Source organism: Selaginella moellendorffii, unplaced genomic scaffold (genome assembly GCF_000143415.4).
Source record: "Selaginella moellendorffii unplaced genomic scaffold, v1.0 SELMOscaffold_117, whole genome shotgun sequence".
NCBI classification, from domain to species: Eukaryota; Viridiplantae; Streptophyta; class Lycopodiopsida; order Selaginellales; family Selaginellaceae; genus Selaginella; species Selaginella moellendorffii.
Genome location: NW_003314378.1, coordinates 233,077 through 245,683, shown reverse-complemented (window position 1 = coordinate 245,683; position 12,607 = coordinate 233,077). Strand labels below are relative to the sequence as shown.

Genomic DNA, 12,607 nt, shown 5'->3' with positions numbered 1-12,607 from the left:
TCTAGGAGCATTTTTTCATCCACCTCTGAGTGAAGTTGTGAGTTTCTTAAGTGCTTTATATCCCATTTTCACAACTTTCTCTGACAGGGTGTTTTGTCTAAGGAACAGACTTATAGGGATTGGTGTTTGGATTCATGACCTAGTAGAGATAAAGGTGGCTCATTTTGCAATAATCTAGCTTGCTACTTTAGCAAATGAGGCTGAGTACCTTATTATGCAATTGGCTAAAGATCACAAGCTCGAATATGTGGTTTTCATCAAAGACTCATAACTCATTATCTGTCAACTTCATGGCAAATATTAGGTCCACAAGGACAATCTCAAGGACCTTTGGCAATGTGCTGTGGACCTCAGGGAATGCTTCTAGTATTTTAACTTCCAATGAGCAAAGAATTTTTGGGCTAACTCCATAAAGCAGTCATAGTGAGAAGGAGAAGCCTTATTCTTTTGTTTCTTTAGTGGAGGATAACCACCCTCTTCTTGATTGTGAGACCCCTTCAGCTCTAAATTCTAGAGTTCGTGAAATCCACCTCATTGGTGATAGAAATCCCATTTTGATTATGCATGCTCTTCCCCTTGCATATGCAATACAATTGTTAGAGCTTCTCCAGAGGTACAAGAACATGTTTGCTTGGGATGATTCTCAGCGTCCAAGTGTTCCTATGGACACTATCATCAAGCTTGTTTGGCAAAAGACTTAATATTTTAGCATTCACTTTTGCCAAATATTAAGCTGGAGATTAAGAGGTGGTTGGTAGCAAATTTTGTCTATCCTTCAAAACATTTTGAGTGGGTCTCTAACTTAAGTTTATAAATCTTGTTAATTAAAATTGTATCATATATAAGATTAATTTAATTGTATAACAACCATTAGATGGTAATATAACTTAGAATATACTAGGAAGTGTTTAACAATTTATAACATATTTACATTAGATGATAAAATATCCTAGAATATCCAAGCATATTTTAGATTAACCAAACTAAAAATATCATAGAATATGCCTAAATATTCTAGAGATATTCCTAACTTCAGTCTTAATCTGTTAAATAATTAATGTAGACCTCACATTCAGTTGTCTTTATTAAAGTTTATTTAGCTGTAGAAACGTTCAAAAAGTTCGTGAGTTCAGATGGAGAATTAACCTCTCCTGAAACCCAGCCACTCGCATGGTTGCATGAGGCCATCACCCAAGGAAATAAAATTTAGTAGATCCACAAACTTCATCCAGTGATCTCGTAGAAAAGCTAGAATCTCCTGGTTTTAAGTGATTAGTTCTAGAGAAGTGATCGCTCTATGATCTACTACCACACTGACAAATGTATAGCTACATTCTTTGGCTGCAACCAAACTCTTCCTTGTGATTGAGTGGTGTCTACAATTGATCATCTCTGTTGAGGCTGTACATGGTGGATCTTATTCCCGGCGTCCAGCGTCCTGGAAGAGGTGAGGCAAATTGAATGCAGCTGAGATATCCAAGAGAACATCCATTCCTCCTCCTAACTCCAAATTCCGGGATGGGGTTCTGCCAAGGAGGAAACTTACCCCAGCCTTGAGCTTCACAGCCAAGGAAGATGGAAATGTCTTGGAAGATCTACAGCTCATTGTGAATTCGACAAAGGAATGCTCCAAGAGTAGTACCTTTCTTCTGTGTCGAGGCGTGATGCATGGAAGATTAGGTTTTTTATGGAGCCTAGACTTCAGGGAATGGCAAAGACTCCATGAAGAACAACTTTGACAATTTGATTAAGCTTATGAAGCTCAAATATTTATAAAGCTTTAATATGGTTCTGGAGTTGGGGCATCAGCTGGGCAGTACTTGCACAATTTAAATCTTTCCAGATAATTTTCACCACAAATTTTCTTGCAGAAGCTGATGTTCATGGCTTGATTATAAGTATCACAAGGCTTACAACTCTCTGGATGATAACAATGCTCGGAACACTCTATTTCCACATCTGAAGGCCCTTTGACAACACTGCATAAATCACATGCTCTTCGAGTGTTTGTTGCAGCACATTCGTCACATATGCTTTGTACAATTGCTCGCAAATCTGTATATATATATAAGTTAATTTCTCTTAAAATCTTTGGTATTTACCTTGGGAACAGACTTGAGATTGTTGAAGTACCACAGCTGAAAGCACAGCCAGAGAACAGATTGCTAAATAGTATGCCATTGATGTGGGATTGTATTCAAGTTTATTCCAGCTTAAATACAAAATTGTGCTGAGACTTCAAATTTAGCGTTATGTGGACTCTTCTAGAAATTAGCAACTGTTTCTTGACCGCAGAACTGTAGTAGGATGCTAGGATGAAAGACAATACAGTATTCTTTTTCTATCTTTTATTATTATAATTTGTCTTTTTGGGAAACAGGTAAGTCTATCCATATATCCGCTCTCATCATGGTGGTTGACCACTGCGACCTCATCAATATGCCCTCCCATGTACATGTAGAAGGTTTTGTTGAATATAGTTAAGGAATTTTGCATTTATAAAAATCACAATTTAGGCTACTGTGCAGTCACTGAAGGCTATGGTTATCATGAACATCAAAGTAAATTGACGAGGGAAGACTCCCACCGAAATGCTCGTTTATACATGCACCTTCTCCAGACTCGAGCACAGGTGTGTGATCAGCAAGACTGACTCAAACATCCCGTGCAGTATGAGAACTGACAGGAAGGAACCAAAACTATTGTCTACAAGGACTGTGTATGGACCACTGGGACTATTTACAAGATGGCAGAGTGGCAATTGCTATAAGAATCTCTCTAGTTTGATAAATAGTGACTAAGAATGTACTGGTCTCCTCCAACAAAACTGCTACTAACTGAGTACCTCCTCAACGACTGTCTCTTCCATCACACCAGCCTATGGAAGGCCAGGTACCATTGCCTTGGTGGAGGTGCCATGCCTCCAGGTTGCTAGAAAAAGATTTAGAAAATCATAACTTACCAGAAACTAGTGAAACCCTCTTTTTTTTCGCCAGGTTTTCCATAATTTACTCGGCTGAAAACAAAGAGAACGTGGCTGCTCTAGTTTGTTCTTCATAACCTACCTCCTCTAGAAGCTCTTGCACTTGGTTCATCTCCTCCAGCATTTCCCAGCGTTTAGGCTGCATCTTAGAGCAGTCGAAGTCGAGGAACCGGGGCCCTCCATCGCGAGCAATCGTCACGTTGTGCTTCCTGAGATCCCCATGAAGAACTCCCCTTGTGTGGATTTTGTACAGCCCCAACCTCAAGGCAGCCAGAGTGAACCTTGTCACCCGGATATCTCCAAGCTTCCTTGTGCCCTCATCTGACAGCGCCAAGTAGACCGCGTTGAAGTGAGGCAGCCTGCCCACCCCATAGAAAGTTGGCGTATAAACACCATAGAGGTCTTGCATAGCAATGTAGGCCTTCTGCTCCTGCACAAAGGCCTCTGCCGCGCCCTCCTGCCGCAGATCAAACGTCTTGAGCACGATCCTGATCCCAGTGCTCTTGAAACACGCCTCCAAGACGTCCCCGAAACTGGCCCAACCCGCGACGCGGCCCGTGAGTCCGAGCTCCTGTATGCTCAGCGCGGACATCCCGCCAAGTCTGCTTGCATCCACCAAATCCAAGCTTTGAGTCCTTGAAGGAAGAACAAGAAAGCTCCTACCGTTGTGCGAGATGTAGCCCACCCGCATCTAGTCCAGCACCATGCTGCCAAAGAGACGCTCGACGTGGTATTCAACCCTGCGGTCATTAGTCCCCACTTTGGTCAGCTCCACGTTCCAGGGCCCGACTACCTGTCCGACCCCATGCACCCCCGATGGTTCGTTCCTGGAGGCTCCTTTGCACGAGAAAGGAGAAGAGGCCGTGCTTGTGTCAACAACAACCTGGGTGGGAAACCAGTAGGCTCTCCCATCAGCGTGCCGGTACCAGAACGGGATGCATAGCTGCTCGGCCATTTCTTCCACCACCGGGAGGACAATGAAGTTGAGGGCATGCATTATGCTTTCTTCCGAGGCGACGAGCAGGTGATTGCGCTCCCTAAAAAAGGTCGATAGCCGCTTCTCCGTGTTGTCCAGCCCGTTGATGAAGGCCCCCAAATCCTCTCCAAAATGTGGCCACGGCTCCAATTGGACATGGGTGCTGGAGAAGAAGCCGCTATCTTCTTGCACTGCCTGGTCAACTGGCACATCTGGTAGGCAGCTTCCCTGAGAGAAAACTCACCCATGACTATAGTTCGCCACCCTCAAAGCCCTAATAAGTGTATAGAGACGTAACTTCGAATTAATGCTATACAATTCAGAGTAAAAGTCGCGGGAAAAGTTAATAAATCATGAGAGAAAAGTTAATAACTCGTAAACAGGAAGCGCAGATCATCCATGGTGAGCCGGTTCCGTCGATTGTTCCTCCCCCCACTCTCTCCAAATGCCGACGAAACCATTTGCTTCTTTTGTTCCTGTGCAAATAGAACACAGTCACAGTGATCTTGATGTCTACAGAGAGAGAGAGAGAGAGAGAGAGAGAGCTTTTTGGTACCTGCAAAGCTAGGATCCGGTCCTCAATGGTTTTCTTCACAGTGAACCTCGTGACGTGAACGTCCCGGGTCTGTCCGATGCGATGAGCTCGATCGATGGCCTGATCCTCCACCGTGGGATTCCACCACACGTCGAGAAGAAGGACATGGCACGCAGCTACCATGTTGAGGCCCAAGCTTCCAACTTTAAGGCCCATGAGCATCACAGACACCTCCAAGAGAAAACCAAAAAAGAAAAAAGAGAGATTAGAATATGGAGAAACAGATGCTACGAGTGTACCTCGGGCTTTTCGTTGAATTCGCAAACTGCTGCGTCCCGCTCCATGACCGACATTGTGCCGTCGAGCCTTCTGAATTCCAAGCCGGCCTTTTCCAGACGAGGCTCGACCAGATCAAGCAAACTTGTCCACTGCGAGAAGACAAGAGCTTTCTCGGTAACAGCTTTCTTCCCGGCTGCTGCAGGACTCGTCACGGGAAGATTCATCAGGCGCTCCATGACGGCATTGATCTTTGAGGACGACTCATATCCTCCGTTGGAATCCAAGGACATGAAGCTAGACAGCAAAGAGCTCTCTAGTGTGCAAGAGCAGCCTGGAGCGGGACACTTGACCGCCAATTCCTCGCTTGTCAGCAATTTCTCTGAGATGCACTGGGAGCAAAAGACGTGACCACAGCAGCTAAGAAAAGGCTGTTCGGGAGCATCCTGACAGTGTCAAACTAAACGTCAGTAACGAAACAACTGCGTTTACCACTTACTTCACATATTGTGCATATGGATACGTTTTCCTTTGCATCGATGTTTGACTCTTCATCTTCGATTTTTGACTCTTTATCTTCCGGAACAAGGGACCGATGGCAGCATGCTTGTCTCAGGCGCAGGAGCAAAACCATGATGTTCGCGTAGTTTTTTTGAACAGTCCCACGTCGTTGGTAGCTCTGGAACAAAAGCAAAATAAAAAGTTTAGAACTCAGGAATGAACATAATACCTGAAACTTATCGCGTGAGCGCTGCTCCAAACTGTCGTAGAACTCGCGTTCCTCTTTGCTGAAATCCGCCTGTAGCATGGTCACATGTTTTTCAGGTAGCTGGAGAATGGGCTTTCCGTCAATGACAGTTTCTGTAACATCAAAACTTTGGCCCCTGCACTCTTAAGTCAAAAGATTGAGAACTTGCCTTTTGTTCGACGAAGCATAATCACCTGGAGTATCATCTGCAGCTTTGCATATCCTGTGCTCGGATCTCGGGAGATTGGTTCTTTCACCTTTATCTTGAAGGTTGAGTATGAATCCAGCGGGTCGAAGCGCAAGAATCGAAAGTAGCTGAAGAGGTCGTCGATGGTATTCTGAAGTGGTGTACCCGACAAACACCATCGTCTCTCGGCTTTCAGTCCCCAGCAAGCGTACGCTGCTAGTGTTTTTGCATTTTTTATCGTCTGTGCCTCGTCCAACACCACTCGAAACCATTTGACTTCGGCTAGAGGTCCTGCCCCACGAGTCGGGGTCCTTTTCTTCGTCTTCTTATTTGAAAATGCTTGCGAACAGCTGCTGCCATAGTCTGCATACGTTTCCTCATCTGCTTCTATCTCCTCATCTGGCTTAGGCACCTCATTTGTTACAATTGAGTACGTGGTTAGCACAACGTCATATTTGGCTAACTCGTAGGGACACCTCTTCCTGTTACCGCCGTGATAAATATGTGTTGAAAGCCTTGCCGCCGCTGTAACTTTTTCCTCGATCTCATGATACCACTGTCTCAAAACGCTTGTCGGGCATACGACAAGAGTGCCACCCCTTCTTTTTGGCTCCGGCTTCTGCATAAGCTCCGGTTTGATCTCAGGTTTAATCTCAGGTTTAATGGCTTGTGTTTCCGGATTGAGCAGGTGAATTGGCGACCGAGCTTTGAGAATAAGAGCTATCGTAGACACTGTTTTGCCAAGACCCTAGAGACAACGACAAAGAGATCGTTCAACCAATATGACATACAAAAGGCTCACCTGGTCATCTGCTAGAAAGCCACCAGAACAATTTCCACGCTCCTCGCTCTTCACCATCCAAGCTAAAGCTATTCTCTACAAAGATCGCTTTAAACCCGTGAAACATAGAAGATTTTGAAGTATACCTGATGTTTCAAAAGATTGATAGTCATCATTCCCTCATCTAGAGTGGCCTCTTCGTTTGTATCAGGAGTGATCATTCTCTGTGGGAAAAGAAAATGTAAACATCCAAATAGCAGTCAGTGCAAGTGTACCTCCAAGATCCGGCGAAGACATTTGTCTACGTGCACCGGTTGAGCAGCTTGATTTGGAGTTGTGTTTGTGCTCGTGTTGTGAACTGGTTCTTCCTTCTTTGGAGTTGCTTGACTCAAAGGCTCCTTCTTTGGGCCTGCATGGACATACGAACCCGACAACGACGGCCGATCAAACCTTCTACCAGTTGGCAAAACTTCTTCCTTGTTTGGAGGAGCTGTCCAGCGGCAAGACGAAGTTGCTATGCTGGCTTGACCATTCCGGCGAACCACGGGCACCGGTTGAGCAGGCTGATTTGGAGTTGTGTTTGTGCTCGTGTTCTGAACTGGTTCTTCCTTCTTCTTTGGGCCTGCATGGACAGACGAACCCGACGAAGCCGGCTGGTCAAACCTTCTGCCCATCAGCAAAACTTCTTCCATCTTTGGAGCAACTCCCCAGCCGTAAGACGAAGTTGCTCCATTCCAGGCAGTTGTTTGAGCATAGCTCCCCGGAGGCTCTTCCTTCTTTACACCCGGACCCCGCCATCCCGGTTCTGAACCCGACGATGCCGGCTTACCAAACCTTCTGTCCATTGGCAAAACCTCTTCCATCTTTGGAGCAACTATCCAGCCGTAAGACGATGTTGCTGCATTCCAGGCAGCTGTTTGAGCATAGCTCCCGGGAGGCTCTTTCTTCTTTACACCCGTACCACGCCATCCCGGTTCTTCCTTCACTGCGACTGTCTCCCGACGCCCTCGAGGTGTGAAGCTCAATGGCAGCTTGCGCTTCTCACCTAGTATAGACGTCTCCCCATTACTCTCCTCATCACTGATATCAATGACTTCCGATCTAGCGCCCTTGCCATGAGGCCACCACGACCGCTTGCATTCCGGAGTCTTCAAGGTCAAATCATCTGCTTCATGAGTGCGGGTTTCAATTGCTCCAACAGCTTTGTTCTTTGAATTGCCACTGTTAACTTGCACCTGGTTAGCAGCCGTCCCTGGTTTACTTTCGCGACCCGTGCTCCGCTTCTCGCTTACGATCCACAGTTCATCGTCCTCTTCATCACGAGGGGGAAAAGAACGCCTTTCGCCACCTCTACTTGTACCAACAACCTGTAGAACATCAGTTAGACAAACAGTTAACGACGTAAGAGAAAAGAAAAAAAAGTTACTAACATTGTCAGGAGTTTTGAGATCATCGCATCCAGTCGTATCTGCGTCGACGAAGCGCGAGTTCGTATCTTGAGGCGATGCCTTCTCTGTAACAGATGTATCAGCTTGAGTCGAAGTCGTCCTCACGAAACTCTCTCCAGGTGGAGCAGCGTCGGCAGTCACTCTCCCATGAACGTCCCTTATGTCGCTCCAAGTGATGGCCGAGTGGACCTTAAGCCCACTCTTGCGTAGATTCTCGGCACCACCTTCTTCTCTATCGACCAGGATCACCACGTCCGAGACCTTGAGCCCAGCACCACTGAGAAGCTCCACAGTTTCGGCCACCGGAGCCCCGATAGTGAGTAGATCATCGATCACTAAGCAGGTTTGGCCAGTCTCAAAGGAACCATCAATGCCTCTAGAGTCCGTCACCTCCCTTCTTCTCATCACCATTGGTACCCTGTAAACGAGTGCGAAGCACACTGCGATCGGCCCGGCCGTGTGTGACGCAGCGCAAACGATATCGAACGTCGCACGCTCGGCTACGGCAGACCATAGCGCAGCGATAACCCGGTGTAGCAAATCAGGGTACGAGCAAATCACTCCAAGATCGATGTCGATCGGCGGGTGACTGGCGCTGTCGAGCTTACCGAACTTAAGCGCCTGCGCCTTGACGAGCGCCACGATCAGCGCCTCCGCCTCCCCTCGCATCGCCCAAAACCACCGTAGAACCCTAGAATTTTTTTCGAGAAAGTATTTTGGGCGGGAAAATTTCGAAGGAGCAAAAAATCCCTTCAATCAAGGAACCCTAAACATTTCCATGGCAAGAAAGAGGCGAAAGCGCCTGGGCTTCTCCATCCTGTTGCTCGGATCTGGCGTGATCTTCACAGCATTGGCGGCATTCTTCTTCCTTTCCGCCACTCCAGCAAGTAAGCGCCTAGATCTTGCAGGAGAAACAGGGGTTTGCCAACGAGATAGGTACCCGCAATCGATCGATCTTCGCCCCGATCAGCTTACAGTGCTCATGAATGGCTTCTCCGAGGCCAGAATCCACATCCTGGAGCAGCACGCACAGGCGTACTCCGCCTCGCCTGTGGTGGACGCCGTCTACATTCTTTGGGGCAACGCGTCCACGCCAGACCAGGTGCTGCTCAACGCCAATCTCGAGAGCTTGGGTGCGCCGATTTACCTCGTCCGCCAGCCTTCCTCCAGCCTCAACAATAGATTTCTTCCAAGGAAGGAGATTTCCACGCAGGCGGTCTTGGTTTGTGACGATGATATCAGCGTGGACCTATCCAGCCTCAAGTTCGCTTTCCAAGTGTGGTCCGAGAATCAAGACAGGATAGTGGGCCTCTTCCCGCGGTCTCACTCTTTCCAGCTGGGTACAAAGTCATGGATCTACACCAAGAGCTCAATCCGGTACTCGATACTCCTGACGAAGTTCATGATCTTGGCGACCGAGAACCTTTACTTGTACTCTTGCTCCATGCCGGCTGGTGTCAAGGAGTACGTGGATGATGCTATCAACTGCGAAGACATCGCTATGAACTTCCTGGTTTCAAGCCGTAGCAAGAAGGGTCCGCTGCTGGTGGAGGGCAGTCCCAGGGACTGGGGCGATCCCAGGAACTCAAACTTGGGATTGGTTAGCGAGGCTTTGAGTGCCAGGAGCGACCATAGAAAGGATAGGGGCGAATGCATCACTGCCTTCCATCGGCTGTGGGATGGAATGGAGCTAAGGTACAGCTATCTCAAGGCGGTGTCCGACGTGCGAGAACGAGCAATGTGTGACCAGGCGGGGACATTGATGGAGTGTGACCGGGTCGGGGTGGAAGTTACGTAGATCGTGTGGCACTCAAAACGCTCCTCGTCTGGAACAAGCCAACACACGTAAGCTTTCTGCATAGAAAGTTTCACTTCTTTCTTTCAGGGACTGACTGCGTGACTTCGATGTTATGCCAGGTGGTCGAGTTTCAAGCTCGTCCTGTTTCCGCCACAGACGTGCACTGTGAAGCAGGTTGACAGAGCTGGAAAAAGTGAGTCGATGGTGAGTCTTTGTTACTCTTGCGTGTTGTCTTAACTTTGGTTCCTCTTGGATACAGTTCCGAGAAAGCAAGAACGAGACGAGCAGCAAAGAAAATTAGTGCCGCAAAATGCAAGCTAAAAGCAATTGATCCCCCAGGAAAGGAGCTTATGAAATCTGGACGACAACCATATCAGTCCCGTGGCGACTGCTTTTCCGAGGGTCGAGAACCTCCATGAAAAACTCGCCTTCTAATTCTTGGAAACCACACGAGCGAGGTCCCCGAGCAATGTAAGCCTCTAGAAAATCTAGGCATATTTCCGAGAGCTTTATCTCGGGGATTCTCTTGTCGTTCCTGACAAACTGCATTAACTTCCAGGCTCGAGTTTTCGCGCGGCTGCCAGATCCCATCCGACGCAAAGATCAGAAACTCGTCCCCCTCGCCAACTTCTACCTCCTTGATCTCCGGGACAGCAACAATCATCTGTTCTTCAGCCGAGACTTCTCTGTTGTCCTTGAAGATAAAGTCGCCCAGGCTCTGGAGAGATTGTAAACACCTCGGACATTCATCACGTCTCCACCACAGTGATCCTCCTGCTCTCCGACTCCAGCTCTAGCTTATGATCTCTGGACAGCTAGGAAAAGAGCACGAGAAGGAAGAAACAATAGACTCACCGCACGAAGCTTGACTGTGAGCTCCTCGCTAAAATCCGAGAGCACATCAACGTGCGTCTTGAGCACGCATGTCTCAGGCCCGACCTGTATAAACATCACAAAACTTGGAATCAGTGATAAAGAAAGAAAGAAGGAGAAAACGAACTCACAGCATCGGCAGGTTTGAGAAGCTCACGACGTCCGCCATGCGCTCCATGAGCTTCACGGCCCTTTCTCCATACGCCAACTTTTGGGCTACAAGAGAAGAAGCTCCAGGAGGATTTGGAGGAAGCTCCGCCCTGTTGGATCGATCCACCACGTAGATGCTTGCGACCGCCACCTTGCTCTCTAGCGATCGGTGAGAGGCTCCGAACGCGGCACCGGGGGACCAGAGCGCGGCAGAGACCTGGCGGAGCAAATCAGGGTAGGAGACGATCACCCGGAGATCGATGTAGATTGGCGACATGATGCAGCTCTGTACGTTTTCGAAGAGCAGCTGTTGGACCTGAACAGAAGGACATGCAAGAAAAGAACTCACAAAAGTATATAGATACCGTGAAGAGTTGGCTGGACGATCGCCACGACCTCGAGTTCCTTCCCCGAATCACATTCCTAGAACATTTCGTCTCAGTTAGAGAACAAACAGAGAACAAAAGACGAACCTGACAACGAACCTGACATTGTCGAGATCGCTTCCTGCTCTCGATCGAAGATACGCAGAACCAATCTGCCGTGAGGACCCTGGATTTGAGCTGGAATCCTAGCCTCGAGCAGAGCTCCCTTGTCTCCAATCGCAGCCACCTTGGAGAATTTGGGGAGTGCCAGGGTGTTGATCAGCGGCTGGTCTGTGCGGAACGACATCGGATGGAGCTCCGGCATTCCAACCAGCACAACAAGAGGAGTAGACCAACATTTCGAGCTGGAGGGTTCCTGGTGCTGGATTTCTTGTACACGTTCCAATCCAAGTTGGAGGTTTGCATGGAGGTTTGGAGCAACAACATTACAGCTTAATTGGTTCATATTGTGCTGCAGCTGGTTGTGGTAGTGGGATGTCCCAGTTGATCTGGTACATTATTTCATTTCACTTGCATTATAATAGATTGATGGAATTTTTTTTTTGTTTTTTTTCCTGCCAAAGAGAAAGTTGAACATTTTGTCATTTTGCCACTAAGCAAATATGACAAAACAAGCTTGTTCTATGGGATCTCTGTCACATTCTCTCCTTGCATCTTATCCTTGTTGTCCAAGACGTGTAAGTTACCAAAGTTACGAAGGTAAAAAAATTTGAAGAAAAAAATGTTAATTCCATTAATCATGATGAGAAACTGTTGGACATTGCAAAAGCTTGCACCATACAAATCACTGCTGTTAAGTTTGTATTCACAAGTGCTCTAGAGGTCTACAACATCAATGTTTTGCCAAATCACAACACTAATTATGATCAACACTTTACATGACTTGTTAGTTAATATTATAATCTGGCAAAACATTGATGTTGTAATCCTTTAGAGCATTTGTGAATACAAACTTGGCAACAATGATTTACATTATGCAATCTTTCGCAATGTCCAACAACTCCTTGTGATGATCAATGGAATCAGCATTTTTCTCTTTATAATTTTTTACCTTGGTAACTTTGGTAATTTGCACATCTTGAACAAGGATGGGATGTGACGCAAAAGTGTCACAAAGATCCCACAAAACGTTTTGGAGTAAGTCCATTAATTAAGTTTTCTTGAGCTTGTTTCGTCATATTCGCTTAGCAGCAAAGTGACAAGATGTTCAACCTCCTCTTGGGCTGAAAGTGAGAGAGAGAGAAAAAAAAGAGTTCCATCAATCTATTACAATGCAAGTGAAACAAAGTAACACACCAGATCGATTGGGACATCCCACTACCGCAACCAACTGGAGCAGATCAAAACTCACTACTGTTATCAACAACCAGTTTGTCGAAAACGGCCGCCACCACAACCATAATGGATTTGTCGTCGTCTCTCAAGGGATTATGGAATGCTGATCTGTCGAAAAGCAACACAGAGAT

At 46.9% G+C, this 12,607-nt stretch overlaps 2 protein-coding genes across 2 annotated transcripts; one reads left to right on the top strand and one right to left on the bottom strand.

The window, feature by feature from the left end:
* Window positions 1-4,277: 4,277 nt before the first annotated feature.
* LOC9635816 (helicase-like transcription factor CHR28) lies at window positions 4,278-6,963 on the bottom strand. Its single transcript, XM_024665000.1, has 9 exons — window positions 6,762-6,963; window positions 6,633-6,710; window positions 6,508-6,582; window positions 5,688-6,453; window positions 5,501-5,631; window positions 5,270-5,449; window positions 4,794-5,216; window positions 4,516-4,725; window positions 4,278-4,435 (listed from the first exon to the last, which is right to left on the bottom strand). Exons 2-9 carry the CDS (start codon window positions 6,705-6,707, stop codon window positions 4,325-4,327), a joined length of 1,971 nt encoding a protein of 656 aa, XP_024520768.1. The 5' UTR covers window positions 6,708-6,710; window positions 6,762-6,963; the 3' UTR covers window positions 4,278-4,324.
* Window positions 6,964-8,712: 1,749 nt separating this feature from the next.
* Window positions 8,713-10,700, top strand: LOC9635483 (glycosyltransferase family protein 64 C3). Its single transcript, XM_002991231.2, has 4 exons — window positions 8,713-9,779; window positions 9,852-9,936; window positions 9,992-10,203; window positions 10,292-10,700. The coding sequence occupies exon 1, from the start codon at window positions 8,713-8,715 to the stop codon at window positions 9,730-9,732; it is 1,020 nt and encodes a 339-aa protein (XP_002991277.1). The 3' UTR covers window positions 9,733-9,779; window positions 9,852-9,936; window positions 9,992-10,203; window positions 10,292-10,700.
* Window positions 10,701-12,607: the final 1,907 nt, after the last annotated feature.

Coding starts and splice junctions, on each gene's coding strand:
- LOC9635816 (XM_024665000.1), bottom strand. CDS start 6,707: ATGATCACTCCTGATACAAACGAAGAGGCCACTCTAGATGAGGGAATG. Junction 5,632..5,687: donor TATGCTTCGTCGAACAAAAG/GCAAGTTCTCAA, acceptor TTGATGTTACAG/AAACTGTCATTGACGGAAAG. Junction 5,450..5,500: donor GCTCACGCGATAAGTTTCAG/GTATTATGTTCA, acceptor CTTTTGTTCCAG/AGCTACCAACGACGTGGGAC.
- LOC9635483 (XM_002991231.2), top strand. CDS start 8,713: ATGGCAAGAAAGAGGCGAAAGCGCCTGGGCTTCTCCATCCTGTTGCTC.